Here is a 15,908-nt window from a genome sequence, read left to right on the forward strand (position 1 = left end):
ATCTGCATAAGTTAATTATCAGTATCACCTACGAGTTTGCAGTGAAAGTCGTCGAAAATCACAATTTATTCTCACACTCTACTACGCGAGCCATCCCTTAATTATTTGCCATGTTGAAAGCTATTTCTTCAAGGTCCGCGTTCGTGATAATCATGATCTAGTTGTTTACAATTCTAGAATTTACTATTTTTTTTATAACACGTGCATAAGCTAATTATCAGTACCACCTACGATTTTGAAGTTAAAGTCGTCGAAAACCACGTTTTATTCTCAAACCCTAACCCAGCCATGCCCTAATACACAATGTTCAGAGCAATTTTTTTAAGGTTCGCGTTCGTGATATTCATGTTCTAGTAGTTTACTATCGTAGAATATATTATTAATTATAACATGTGCATACGCAAATCATCAGTACCACCTACGATTTTGCAGTGATGATCGTCGAAAATCACAATTTATTCTCACACTCTACTACGCGAGCCATCGCTTGGGCTAATTATTAGCAATTTTGAAAGCTATTTCTTTAAGGTTCGCGTTCGTGTTATTGATGTTCTAGTAGGTTATTATCCTAGAATTTACTAATACTTATAACATGTACATATGCTGATTAGCAGTACCATCTAAGTTTTAGTTGTTATAGTAGTCGAAAATCACAATTTATTCTCACACTCTACTACGCGAGCCATTCCTTAATTATTTGCCATGTTGAAAGCTATGTCTTCACGGTCCGCGTTCATGATTATCATGATCTAGTAGTTTACAATTCTAGAATTTACTATTATTTATCACATGTGCATAAGCTAATTATCAGTACCACCTACGGTTTTGAAGTGAAAGTCGTCGAAAACCACAATTTATTCTAAAACCCTAACCCAGCCATGCCCTAATACACAATGTTCAGAGCATTTTATTTAAGGGTCGCGTTCGTGATATTAATGTTCTAGTAGTTTACTATCGTAGAATATATTACTATTTATAACATGTGCATACGCAAATCATCAGTACCACCTACGATTTTGCAGTGATGATCGTCGAAAATCACAATTTATTCTCACACTCTACTACGCGAGCCATCGCTTAGGCTATAATTTTTAGCAATTTTTAAAGCTATTTCTGAAAGGTTTGCGTTCATGATATTCATGTTCTAGTAGATTATCCTAGAATTACTATTACTTATAACATGTACATATGATAATTAGCAGTACCACCTAAGTTTTAGTTGTTATAGTAGTCGAAAATCACAATTTATTCTCAAATTCTACGTGAATTATCCTCTAATTAGTCATGTTCAGTGCTATTTCTTTAGGGTTCGCGTTCGTGATATTCATGTTCTAGTAGTTTATTCTAGATTTAACTATTATTTATAACATGTACATAATTATGTTGGTTAGCAGTACCACCTAAGTTTTAGTTGTTATAGTCGTCGAAAATCATAATTTATTCTCAAACTCTACGTTTACAACTATGTTGTTAACACCCGCGTTATCCTCCATGCTAAATAGGTTGAGTAATACAGTTGGCTTGTAATTTGTTGAAATATGTTTGGTTTGGAAAGATTTGACTTCCATTCGTGGAATTAAGCTCTCGATGCAAGCGTTGCATTTTTAGAACGTTACAAAATTACAAAACTCCCCAAACACTCACGAAGGGACCAGGCGCATTCTTTAGGATATTTCAGTAGGAAATATGTTCTAATGAGTTGTTCTCCGTATGCTGTGAGTCAACGCCAATACTGTATTAAACTACAACAACATTGATTAAAAATCACCGAAATAAAAGAAAACACATCGTAAAGTTTCACAATATTAATTATACTCCCAGCTCCCATACCACTAATAGCACTTTCAAAGACTAACTTTGAGGTCTACTTTTATTTGCACCCAGCTTACTTTCCACTGGCAAGTCGTAAATCAAAAGGGCAAAAAATCTAGGTCGTCAGATAGGATCGTCAGCTATCTTCAGGCTAGTGTGTCACTAATAGTAACAGTCATGACAAAACTGTAACCTCAATTACAAGTCCTAGGCCTAGTGTTACTTCATGTAAGTTTACTCGTAAGGATGTTAGTGCATCTAAAAGAAAACTCACCAGACATTCAACTGAATACAATCAGTTTGAAGACAACTCTTTTCAATATGATATTGTAGATTTTGCTGAGTTGAATAAATTGATCTCTGAAATAGCAGTTTGTAAGCAATGTGGGTATTCTTTGCAACTTACAGTTTCAAATCGAGTAGGCCTAGCGTGTACAATGACTTTAGAGTGTGAAAATGTTGAATGTAATGCTAAAGTTAGTAAGGAAAACAGTGCCAAAGCAACTGTAGAAGAAAGAGATAGGACTTATTACGACATCAATCTTCGATTCGTTTATGCGCTACGAACAATCGGTATTGGCCAAGAGACTGGTCGAGCCTTTGCAGGTGTAATGAACTTCAATATGCCTTCCAAGTTTGCTTTTTATAATAAAGTTCTTCAGTCAGCAACAAAGATGGTCTGTATTGAGTCAATGAAAGAGGCAGTGGAAGTTGCGGTTAAAGAAAATGAAGGTTGTCGAGACATCGCAGCTGCGTTCGACGGAAGTTGGCAAAGGCGAGGATTCTCCTCGCTAAATGGTGTGCTAACTGCAACAAGCATCACTACTGGCCAAGTACTTGACTGTGCCATATTTTCAAAATATTGTACCTGTAAGTTTAGGTTTGAAAAAAAACACAGTGATACTTGTATCGCAAATTATGCAGGATCAAGCGGCGGGATGGAGGTCGAGGGCGTGCGACAAATCTTTAACCGATCTGAAGACAATTATGGGATTCGGTATAAATATTATCTAGGGGATGGGGATTCCAAAGGCTTTGCTGTAATTTCCAATGAAAATCCCTATGGCCAGGACCTTCAAGTGGAAAAGTTGGAGTGCTTAGGGCACGTCCAAAAGAGAATGGGTACCCGCCTCCGAACATTCAAACAGAAAAATTCGAAGTTGGTATTGTCGGATGGCAAAACTATCAGTGGCCAAGGTAGGCTAACTGCAGCTGCCATAAACACTATTCAACTATACTATGGGCTAGCCATAAGGAGGAATACTAGTGAGGTGTAGATAAAATGCATAAGGCCATATGGGCTACTTACTTCCATCTGTCTTCGACAAATGAAAACCCTCAACACCGTTTGTGTCCAACGGATTCTTGGTGCAAATACCAGAAGTCTGTCCTAGATGGCTCTTCATATGACCATAAAAAACACACACACCTGCCAGAAGTTATAATGAAAGAGCTAAAACCAATTTTTGAGGACTTATCAAATCCTGTGCTTTTAGCTAAGTGCACGCATGGCGGTACGCAAAACGTTAGCGAATCGCTGAACAGTATAATTTGGAGTAGAATCCCAAAAAAAGTGTTTGTCAGGCTTGACACATTGAAAATGGGTGTTTATGATGCTGTGTCCCACTACAACAAAGGAAATGTAGTAGGGGTGTGCGAAGCAGCAAAAAATTTTCGATTCGAAGCAACGATTCGATTCAAAAGATTTTCGATTCGATTCGATGCATCGAATCGAATCAAATCGAAATTTCGATGCATTTTCGATGCATCGCACACCCCTAAAATGTAGCAAAGTGCTTAGTTTTTAAAATGCTTGGGCTGAATCCTGGTGAAAACTGTGTTGTGGCGATGAAGAAAATTGACGCGATTCGAGTTCGTAAAGCGGAGAAAGCGGTAGAAGAAATTGCAAAAAAGTGCAGACAAGCCACAAGCTTGAAAAGGAAAATTTTAGAGGATGTTGAGGAAGAAGGTGAAGATGCTGACAACCCATCCTATGCCCCAGGACAATATTGATATGTAAGTAGCCTATACACCTTAGTTACATTTGCTTCTCTCCGAAAGTTGTGTTTTTTTAACTTTAAAATCTGCTTATTTTGCGTTATTTCAGTCAATTGCTTCATATGGTTTAATTTATTATGGTAGCTCTCCTAAAATCCACGAGGTACTTCTATCTCAGAAAAAAATCATCAGAATAATGTGTAAAGAGGATAGTGAAGCACACTGTAAACCCCTTTTTATTGAATTAAAAATATTGACCATCATTAACTTATACATTTATCAATTATTATTGTTTACTTTTAAATAGCTTTAAATACAAAATGAGAAATGAAGTGCACAGTTTTAGTACCAGAAACTGCAAAAAGATTGATCTGCCTCAGGTACGGTTGGAAAAAACAAGATCAGGACATGTTGTGATGGGTATCAGGCTATTAAATAAATTACCTCTGGCTGTGACAGATTTAGACTTTAAGAATTTTAATAAAAGGCTGTTTTTATTTCTAGTAAACAACCCTCTCTACCGTATCGAAGATTTTTTTAGCATGTCTGATAAGTTAGTAAAAAATATTTGAAATAGGATGTAACTGTGATTTAGATATAAGTTGCACAATTTTTTTAATTTATTACTGTCAAATGTTTAATCTCTTGCCATGGTCTGTAACTTTTGTATTTATTTGCTCGTCGCTCAATTTCAATTTTAACTCTTGTATTATATTGACTGTATTAACTGAATTACTTGTTATTTATATATTTATACATTTATTTACTCAAGACTGAATACGAGATGTATTTACCAACAATTTGACCTGTCTATGCATTACATATGTAAAAATGATGAATAAATGTCTTATGTCTTATGTTACCCAATTGGTTGAATGAGTTTTACAAAATTTGTTATTGGTAGTGCTTTATAATTTTGACTAATAAAACTTGGTTCAGGTTTGTACCTTTACTTAGTATCTTAGTTCAGATACCTATTGAATTAAACCAGGCCTAAATTAAATAAACAAAATATACATTTACAATCTAACTTACACTTATTCTGAAAAAAATATAGGCCTACCAACAGTTTTAGTAATTAAGTTATTGAGAGTTGACTTGATATTGATTTCAAGTTTTCATTATTTGAGGGTTAGTATTCGGTTAAAAAATGTACACTATTCGAATACTATTCGAGGGAAAGTATTCGATTCGAAAAAATTTGAATTAGATTCAAATTTAAGGCAGGTACATGCCTTATTGATTTGACCAAGGCCTTCGACACAATCTCCCATCCCATTCTTCTTGATAAACTATATTACTATGGCGTTAGGAACCGTGAACTCAACATCATTCAATCCTACCTGGAAAACCGTAAACAGCAGGTCGTGATAGGAGATGATTATTCTGATATTTTGGAATTGAATGCTGGTTTTCCGCAGGGGTCCATTTTAGGACCTTTCCTGTTTTTGATTTTTATTAACGACTTTAGTTTTAATATCCCTACTCAATCAATACTTTATGCTGATGATACTACCCTGTTCTGTAAAGATGATAATGTTTTAACAGTTGAGTACAATCTTAATCATGCCCTAAACTGTGCTAAATTCTGGTATAAAATCAATAATTTGGCTATCAATGAGGAAAAAACAGAACACATCTACTTTTCACTAAAAAAAGATCAACCCACTGATGCTTATAAAACAGTCAACCTCTTAGGCATCCATCTTGACAACAGACTAAGCTGGGATACCCACATTACACAACTTTGTAAAAGATTGGCTAGAATAACCTGTCTCTTGAGAAAACTTGGATCATGTGTGAGTTTTAACACTTTGGTAATGACTTACTACGGTTTGTTTCACTCACAGCTGCTTTATGGTTTGCGTCTCTGGGGTGGTTCACACTTAGCTCAGAAAGCATTTGTTTGGCAAAAGAAAGCTCTTAGAGCCATGCTAGGATTGCAAGATCATGAATCCTGTAGGGATCACTTTTCCAATTTAAATTTGCTTACACTGCCATCTATGTACATTCTTTGTAATTTAATTCATATAAAAAACAACCCCTTAAAATTTTCAAGCTATTCTCATCCATACAACACGAGGCACAAAAACAACCTAGTCACACCTCAAATCAGACTTTCAAAAACTTTAAATACCGTAGCCATTTTTACATCCAACATATTTTCTTCAACAAGCTACCCACTTGTTTTCGTGAACTACCTCTAAACCAATTTAAAAGAAAAATTACTGAGTTTTTAAAATCAAAAGCATTCTACACGCAGGAAGAATTTTTAAATAGTGACATATCATGTTTAGTTTAGATTCTAAATAGGATAATGTATGTATTGAAATTTATAATTGATGTATGATCTATTTTTAAGTACTATTGTAACAATGCCTATTACAAAATGTTATGTTTAATGGCTGCAATAAATCTTATTGAATCTTATTATTATTATTATTGAATCTTATTTTTGGGTCCAAAATACGCCAATCATAAATATTCTTGACTAACAATATATAGCTATAGCTACAGGCACAAAATTTGAATTGCTTATCTTGAAGTAAACTACCAGACAACCAATTTGGAACATCCACCCGCTTCCACTTCAAACCCTTCAGGGAAAGCATAACAACGCCACCTTTGAAACATGTTTCTCTACAATAAAAATTGTTTATATCATAATCTTGTATATTGAGTCTGTTAATTTCATTTTCCTTCATATCGTGATCTGTTAAGATTACAATATGAGGAGTTAATTAATTTATAGTCACTAATAAAGGTTCGATCCTTGAAGGTAAGTGCTGAATACTTTGATGGAATATTATTATTAAATATTTTTCTGTTTGTACGTTTTTGTTGAGATCATTATTACTGTTGGGTTTAATGTGGGAGCGGGAGTCGCCATTACAAATCATGTTCCTATCACTTGTATTGGGGCTTCCAATAAAAAACCAGAGACCACTATTTTACACTTTCACTACACTCTGGGCCATTAGGAAAGTTTAAATGAAGACCAGACTCACCAAGAGTTGGATTGAAAACTGCTGCTGCCAAGGGAGATTGAGTTTTTGGAAAGGTAGGTTTGAACCTGTGATCTCGAGACATCTGGTTGCGAGCAATATCCTCTTGAAGGATGATCCTATCAACGAGAAGTTCCCATTGTGTCTCACATCGTCTGTACGTCTGCAAGGCTTTGATTAACTGTCAACAACATCATCAATGGTAGTTTAGTCCTGTCCTGACAATATTGAACTTCCATGATAGTAATGGCAGCTCTTTAACAGGTCTGAGTAATCAAATATAGCCTAATCAACTTTAAATACAAGCTAGTTCAACATTTTGGCTTTTAGTCTTGTTAAATGATTTTAAAATCTGTAACTGACTTATAACATTGAAGAAATTGGATTTTCAAATTACCTTTAATACTTTTATAAGTATGAATCAGATCAAATGGTGACATATCTTTTTTAAACATCTTTGCCACCAATACTGATTTTTGAATAGCTTATATAATATGTTACGTACCTTAGTCCGTCTTCAGTCTTAAGTTAGTCTAGGGATGACTAGTTTCTGGTCAAAGACCCATTATCAAATCCTTTTAAATATCAATTGGAGTTGGTCATAAATACGACTTGTTGATCAAGACTTCTGTAGGATTTATGACCAACTCCAATTGATGTTTACAAGGATTTGATAATGGGTCTTTGACCAGAAACTAGTCATCCCTAGACTAACTTAAGACTGAAGACGGACTAAGGTACGTAACCTATGAGTGATCTTTATCAAGCCAAGTATGAGTGAGATGGTTGTGATACTTTGCTTTGACTAAAACGCGTGCCCGTAAAATGTAGATTTTGACAACATGTTAAGGTAAATTTAATTCCCTGTTTGGTATAGAGCACCCAGCATGTAGAGTGTACCTGTTTGTGTAGTCTCACGAGAGCCTTGAGACTCGGCACGTCTCCGTGTTCTTCATGACTTCTCTGCCTCCGCTTCATGCTCTGCCTCATCTCCGCAGGTATCTTATGCAGGATCGTCGTCAGATGGGTGTACAGGGTGTCTCCAGGCCGGATGTAGTTTGATATGGACTGAACAGACTGGACAGATAATCATGTACAGTAGAACCTTGATAACAATACTCTCATGGGGATTGTAAAATAAGACTTGTTATTAAGGTTGACTTCTTATTGAGGTTTGTAAATAACATGTGATTAGGGGTAAAATAATTTTAAAGGAATTTGAAAATGACACTTGTTATCAAGGACGACTTGTTATCGAGGGTCTTCTTATCAAGGTTCCACTGTATTACTCTCTCTTTACAACCAAAAGTTAATTGTTTTGGTTTCACACATGTTGTACATTGTATATTTTATGACTAAAAGAATACCTATAAATTTTTATTCAAATAAAAAAAAACTCGTGTTTTTTAAGGAATTTTAAATGAGTTGGAGAGCCAAACGCCATTTAGACATTTAGAAAGATTGGCTTCTAGATTCAACCTCATTTAATAATTGTAATTAAATAGATAAAAGAATTCAGGATTAAATGTATTAATTAATGTACTGTTAATTGGAAATATAATTTGTAATCACAGATTTTAAATGAAACAAGATGATTCAGTCAGTTTAGTGTGGTACCTCAAGTGTGTCGTCCAAGGAGTCCTCTGCTTCACACTTGTCAGCTGACAGCTTGGCCGCTTTGAAGTAGGCGTGGTTCAGTGTGTACTGACACGACGAGGAGTGCCACAGGTTGCGAGGTATCTCCACCAGAGCATAGCCTAGTAGCAGCACAAGCAAGAACAGGCCCCAGGTGTTGCTGGCTGAAGACGCAATTGCTTTCAGTTTAGGACTGAAAAAATCATAAGGTTGCTCTTTTTAGAACCACAAGAGTGCTCAACATTTTAGTTACATGTACACATAGAAATTAATTTTTAAACTATGACAAAAAACAAACTTAATGGGTGGTGCAAGATCAGTGAATTACTTGTGGTCATGCTCATGATAAAACTAGTTCTTTTACTGGAACATCAAACGGCCCAGAGTTTTCAATTGTATACATACTGTAGCGTACAAGATTATTTGGAGAAAATTACGTAGGCGATAGCAAAATAACAGAGAATGAAATGCGAAACAATACCAGTACAATATTTGAGGCCTGGAAATGGTGGCACCATTCACAGCACGTGGCGAACCGCACTGACACTGCCTTCAAACACATAGTCTGGGTAATAAAATTATACGCTTGGTCTAATAGTAAAAAATAACTACTTCTTTAAAAGACTGTACGAGAACTGAAAACGTAATGAGAGACACTAAATGGGAAAACTATTTACAAGTGAGTAAAATATTAAAACAAGGATAAGAGCGGTGGCCAGTACGAAGACCATTGTACAAGGCAGTGGTCATGCAACTGAAGCTAGATGAAGACAGACAGGTTTGAAATGGGGGGCTACCAGTAGATCGACAACTTACTTCGTCGTCAGGCCACTAGACCATCTTTTTAAATTAAATATAGAAATAGGAAAAACCTCTTTGTCAACATGTTATTTCATCGTCAGTCCCATTGATCGGCTGGTAAAATTAAATAATTTAATACGAGAATTCTCTTTGTCAACAATTTACTTGACTGTCAGCTCACTTCATCGTCTTTTAGGTGGCGATGGGTAGAGCGACAGCGTGTGCAGCTGTGGAGGCCGATGCAGGAGCACCAACTACTGTATCTTGTGACGACGGTTTTTATTCCGACGATTTTCAGTTATCAAAATGCAGTGGACTAGTGAGGAGTGCTAATTTTTTATCTAATGTGAAATTGTTTGTTTCTCAATCTGTGATGATGTGGAGTAGTATGAGTGTAAATGAAGATACCTGGGCCCTACATATCTTCCTCTAACCACTGCCAAATCACGCACATTTCCTGTCGTAACCCAACTCTATTGCAAGGAATTAATCTAACTCGTCAAAGTGCACAATATTACCTTAGCTGCCTATCACAGCCAGCTTTTATGTTCTTAATGTATCTAATTATAATATAGGGAACAGAGAAATATATATATATGGACTTATTCTAAATCGTGAAAAAGGTAACTAGATTTAGCAAATGTGAATTCTAAATTTGTGATATTGATTGCCAGACCACGACCATTCGAGAACCCAATAAATTACATAATTTAATTACTACCTACCCTAACCTACACCCTTCAACAACCCCTATATATATTAGCTAGACATCTTAGGCTACAACTACTTATCCGGTCAAGTTGTACAGCTGCAGGCGGTCGACACACTACTACCCACGACTCTAATGGCTCGCCGCGCGTGGTTGCCGGACCGACTGCGCGCGCATCCGCGTCACGTGACTTGCGCTATTGTAGCGATTCGCTACATCCTCCCCCCGGTGGGGTTGTTTTTTTTCTCGTTTTGGGGTGATTTTGGGGTTTGGGAAAGATGAAGGACGAAGAAATTTTTTTTTTTTTATTGTGCTCGTTATGAGATTGTGTCGTTGTGACATCGGTGTCAGTGTGGAAATGTTCCAACAGTTTTCTGCACTCCTTATGGTTTGGCTCATTTGAGGTTATAATGTGTGTCGGTCTTGCTTATAAACTATTAACTATTTTTTTTTTTTTTTTTTTTTTTTTAAACTAAAGGTGACTATGGTTTTGAAATATTTTCTTATAACTATGTTTGGTGGGATTGCTTAATCTAAACCTGCTCTAAAAAATGTGGGCGGGCGTATATCGGTGATAGATTTAATTAAGTTGGGTTGAGAAAGATTTGTTGGCTGGTGAAGTTGGATATATGATTGATGATGATGAATTTGGGAATGTTGTCGAAATACTGAAGGTTGATGAAATTTGATGGATGTATTGAAGTTCGGTAATTGCTGGTAAATATGGAAGGTTGCTGAAGTTTGATGAGTTTCTTGAAGTTGAGTAGTTGGAAGAATGAAGCTGTGTAATTGAAGAATGAAGCTGGAGCAATGTTCTGAAGTTCTTGAAGGTATACTGTTGTGGTGTGCTGCTACGTAGTTTCGGAATTAGCTCTTGAGCCCTTACTAAGTTCGGGGCGCTAATTATATCGCTGGTCGTCTCTTAATGTTGAATAAAAGGTGTTGAGTTTTGAAGTTGATATGCGGTTGATGATACGTTGACTCAGATGTGAATTTGGAGATTGTTTGTTTGATGTTTAATTATTTTGGTCTTTGTTATCACTGATATATTCCCTAGATATTCGGTAAAAATTGATCGCGACTACTCTACTTAAGTTTACTATTGATACTTATGATCTAAATGAATTTACTAACAATAAGAAATTGTTCTACCTAATTAAAAAAGAAATTTAATTTACTGAGGATAAAAGGGAAAAAACTAATGTTTATCTACTTAAATGCTATGGATTTGATTGACTGGGAGATATATTACTAAATTTCTGTTGATTTACTAATAATTAATTAATTAACTAGTGTGACACACATTATGCACTCTTTCAGTTTGGATGCTATTCTTGGTTGAATGGAGTTTCAAAAATCTGTTGGTTGATGTAAGGAATGATAATGTTATTGTAAGTGTATGTTCATTCGAAGCTCCTCTAGTGCCAATTACCAACAATTATGCACAGAGGTATTAAATAATAATTATTTATTTCACGGACGGCTTAGCACAATTTTATTTTTAAACAAATATTGTTTTAATATGTTCCTTCAATGTGAAGGATTGATCGGTGCTTGGTTTGATTATTTATATAGGGCGGAAGTAGAGGTTTGAATGGAACAGATCTTTGTACTGATAACGAAGGTGTTATCTCGTGTCTGGCGCTTGCTATTGTCTGTTTCCTACTAGTCCATTTCCTTCTCTGTCGCTCAGCAACATAAATATATTTATATATATATTTTTTTGTATTTTATTTTAACGCATGCAAGTGTATAACACATAATAAACATTTAAATTACCCTTTACAAATATATAGCACATAAACTCTTCTTCTACGCTCAGAATACTGCTTTTTATTTACAAACATATGGATTGTAGTGTGCGCTGTTATCTACTTTGATAACGATTGTGTTTTGCCTGAATACCATATATCTTTCTTAATATACGTAGATCACTTTAATTACTTAATACTTTTTATGCAATCTTGTATTTACCTTTACGATTCAATTGCTTATATTAACACAGAAATACTTCATTTTACTTAATTCTACTTAGTTCTACTTAGCCTAATTGCCCTAGTTTAAGTCTAGCTTGTTCTGTAGTCAGTTGTCTGTATCGTTCCTGTGCTGTCATTTTTCAGTCCAGTACTGTTAGTGAGTGTTTGTTGTCATAAGTAAGCTGTCGGCTGCACTATCCATATGACAGTTGCAATCTGTCATAAGAATGTGTTATGGCAAACGATTCCCGTCATAGCCAATTTGAGCAAATTAAAAATAAAAATTACTTAAAAAAAATTAGTCGTTTGCTCAGATTGTAGGTTTTAAGGGGATTGAAAAGGTTGTTGATTACTGGGGTCTTGAAATGCATATATTAAGTACAAACACTATGACGTGTTTCGCTGCCAACTTGCCATGTATTGTTGTTGCTTGTTTCCCGGTTCCGGCCAAGCAGTGCGCCGAGAACTGTAGACGTGCCCTCGGTAAAGACACGCCTTAGACTCAACTCTCGACACTCTTATCAGCCGGGGCCGGAGTTGTATTGTGTACAGTATTGTTGTGAAGTGTTGTTGTAGTCAGTCAAGTTACTCGAGATTTCTTGCTAGATGTTTACTTATAACTAATTAAACTAGGCTAAGGTTCTATTGTGCACTCTGACGACGTTTATTTAATAAATTGGCTGAAAAAATCGTTTCAATTGTGAAATGTGGGCTTTTGTCACAATCTTACCTGTTGAGGGGTTTACTAGCTTTACTGACACCGGTGATGAGAAACTGTCAATCACGCACGGTTTTGACCAGGCGTATTGGAGTTTATAATTGACGTTGTCTATTGCTTTGGACTGTGGGTACATTTTATACATTACCCAATCGCCTACTTTGTAAGGATTGGGTTGACGACCGCTGTTATAATATTGTGTGCGCTTTTCTTTTGCCTTCCGTAGGTTATCAAGTGCATGTTGCCAGCGATTGTCTGTGGATGGTTGAGGTTCTTCCCCAATTAATTTATTTAAATCCCAGGCTAATTGTAGTGGATGGTTAATTTCTTTCCCCAAAAATAAGCTTGCAGGTGTCGAACCGGTGCTTTCATGTTGAGCGGAGTTAAATGCTATTTGAAACCAATGAATGTTTTGATCCCATGTTTGGTTGTCAGAATTGTGATATATCCTCATAGCAACTTTAAGATTTTTATTGACTCCCTCTACGTTGTTTGCGCTTGGGTTGTACTGTGACGTAAATATGTGTTTGATTCCGAAGTTTAAACACATTTCCTTCATTTTTTTTTATTTGAAAGATGGTGCGTTGTCTGATAGTAAGTATTGCGGGAAACCGTAGTGTGAGAATATGTGTTTTGTGAGAAGTGTAGTTGTGGTGGCAGCTGTCGTGTTTCTAGCTGGTAAAAGAATTACAAACTTTGAAAATGCGTCCACCACAGATAGTAGGTACGAGTTGCCTGACTTTGTCCTAGGAAGTTTGCCTACGTAGTCAATGTACACTTTTTGGAATGGTTTTGTTGCTAGATCGGATGATAATTCGCCTACCCTGGTGTTCGGAGCTTGTTTGGATCTTTGGCAAGAGAGACATGTTCTGACTTTGTCGGCTATTATTTTGTTTAAATTTGGTGACCAAAGAAATTGATTTATTTTATGTATAGTTTTCTTGATTCCTAGGTGTGCTGATGTAGGTGCTAAATGGTAGTATGTAAAAATCATGTCAATTAGTTTCGTGGGGAGTACTATTCGTGGTGTCTTTTGGCCGGGTGCTAAATGCATTAACACTCCGTCCTTTACTGTATATGCCTGGTTTCGATGTGGGTCCCTAATAATTTTGATCAATGCGGGGTCGTCTCTTTGATGTTCGTCGATGTTTTTGAAAGCTTCTGGGATTCTCATCAAAATGTTTACTGAATGTGTGTTAGTGTCTTCGTTTAGTGTTACTACTGTTGGTTGTGTGTCGGCGTCCTCGTATAACCTAGATAGACAGTCGGCGACTGGATTATCACTGCCTTTTATGTGCTCTGAATGAAATTGGAAAGAGTTAATGAATGTTATCCATCGCGCAATTTTACCTACTTGTCGTGGATGATTTAAAAGCCAAGTTAATGCTGAACAATCTGTTTGAAGTGTAAACTCCCTGTGTTCGAGGTATTGTTGGAATTTTGTCAATCCGAACACGACTGCTAGGCATTCTAATTCGACTGTGGATTTGTTTACTTCGTGTTTGCTTAGTGGTCTCGACGCGTAGGCTACTGGTAATAAACTACCTTCAAGTTCCTGTGGTAATTGCGCTCCTAGTCCTGTGCCTGAACCATCTGTTTGTAGGATGAATTTTTTATTGAAATCTGGGAGTCTTAAAACTGGTTGTGACGTTAGAGCTTTTTTAATACTTTGCAAGGCGGCAAAGTTTCCTGTTCAGAGCCCCATTCAAATGGTGTATCTTTGCGTTTGAGTTTGTTTAATGGTGCCGAAATGTGTGAAAAATTCGGTATGAACCTCGCGTAATACGCCGTCATCCCGATTAGCCTAGAAATCTGTTTGACATTTTTGGGGGTTGGGAAGTTAAGAATTGGTTGAATTTTTTGTGTGTCAAATGTAACTGTGCCGTTGCGAAAAATGTGGCCTAGGAATTCGATGTGATTAGATGCTACAGTCATTTTTTCTGGGTTAATTGTGAGACCTGCGTTTTGTAATCTTGTTATTACTTCCTTTATTTGATTGAGATGGTCTGAAAATGACCCATTTGAATAAATTACCAAGTCGTCGAAAAAATTGAAAATGTATTTGTACTTTATGTCTCCAAATATTTTATCTATTAACCTTGTCAAAACCTGTGATCCTGTGGCTAATCCAAATGGTACCACGTTGAACTCAAATTCCCCAAATGGGACGACGAATGCTGTGTATTTTTTGCTTTGTTCTGTCAACGGTATTTGCATGTATGCGCTGTTCAAATCCAATAATGTATACCACTTCGCTTGACCTAGATACTGAAATGCTGATTCGACGGTTGGCATTGGCGTAGACTCTAAATTAATCAAGTCGTTGAGCTTTTTGTAATTGACTACAAATCGCGTTTTGTTTCCTTTTTTGGGGACTACAAATCCTGGACTACTGTATTCGGAGGATGATGGTCTTATCACGCCCTTTTGTAATAGGTTGTCAATTTGTTTTCGTAATGCTTCGAGCTTTGGCGGTGCGAATTGGTACGGCCTACTCCTTACAACCTGCTGAGATTTTAATTTTATGTCGTAGTGTATCAATTTTGTTTGCCCTAATCGTTTCGATACTGTGTTTGGAAATGACTGTAATAATTTGTGTATTTGTTGTATCTGGTTTGGTGTCAAATTATCGCCCAAGGTGTAAGTTTTGTCTTCTTGTAGATTACTATCGTGTTGGTCTGTGTGTAATATGGCCATGACCGGTCTTGTACCGCAATAATTTGTGTATTTGTTGTATCTGGTTTGGTGTCAAATTATCGCCCAAGGTGTAAGTTTTGTCTTCTTGTAGATTACTATCGTGTTGGTCTGTGTGTAATATGGCCATGACCGGTCTTGTACCGTATGGAAATGTTACATTGTGATTCGCCACGTCTATGATTGCTTTTGTTTTTGTGAGGAAATCTAACCCTAATACAATGTTTATTGGCAGTTTAGGTGCTATTAGGAAACTGAATGTCCAAGAGAAGTGTCTAATTTTAAAGTGTAGCTTTGCCATGTGTGAGAACATTACCTTGTCGCCTGAGGCTGAAATAGCGAATTGATTGATCGGAGTGATTGATTTTGTAATTAAGTGATTATTTTTGATTCTATCAAAAAAGGATCGTGAGCAAATTGACGTCGTAGACCCTGTATCTATGAGTGCATTTGTTTCAATGTCGCCGAAAAAAATTGGTATTGTACATGTCTTTAATTTAGGAAAATTTGGAGCATTTTTGTTTTTATGGCTATGTGTGTGTGTGTTTTGGTTGATTGTT

The 15,908-nt window shown here is 36.3% G+C and overlaps 1 protein-coding gene across 1 annotated transcript in view; it reads right to left on the bottom strand.

Annotated features, from left to right (window-relative positions):
• LOC128982901 (LMBR1 domain-containing protein 2 homolog) overlaps nt 1-15,908 on the bottom strand; it is a 186,681-nt gene that overhangs the window by 105,381 nt on the left and 65,392 nt on the right. Inside the window, exons 4-6 of the mRNA XM_054401962.1 lie at nt 8,433-8,643; nt 7,716-7,892; nt 6,819-6,996 (exon numbers count right to left, since the gene is read on the bottom strand). Coding sequence (XP_054257937.1) covers nt 6,819-6,996; nt 7,716-7,892; nt 8,433-8,643 — 566 coding nt within the window. The remainder of the gene's footprint in view (nt 1-6,818; nt 6,997-7,715; nt 7,893-8,432; nt 8,644-15,908) is intronic.

Source organism: Macrosteles quadrilineatus, unplaced genomic scaffold, assembly GCF_028750875.1.
Source record: "Macrosteles quadrilineatus isolate MER2022 unplaced genomic scaffold, UCM_ALF_1.0 Scaffold_1__1_contigs__length_201487025, whole genome shotgun sequence".
In the NCBI taxonomy this organism is placed as follows: domain Eukaryota; kingdom Metazoa; phylum Arthropoda; class Insecta; order Hemiptera; family Cicadellidae; genus Macrosteles; species Macrosteles quadrilineatus.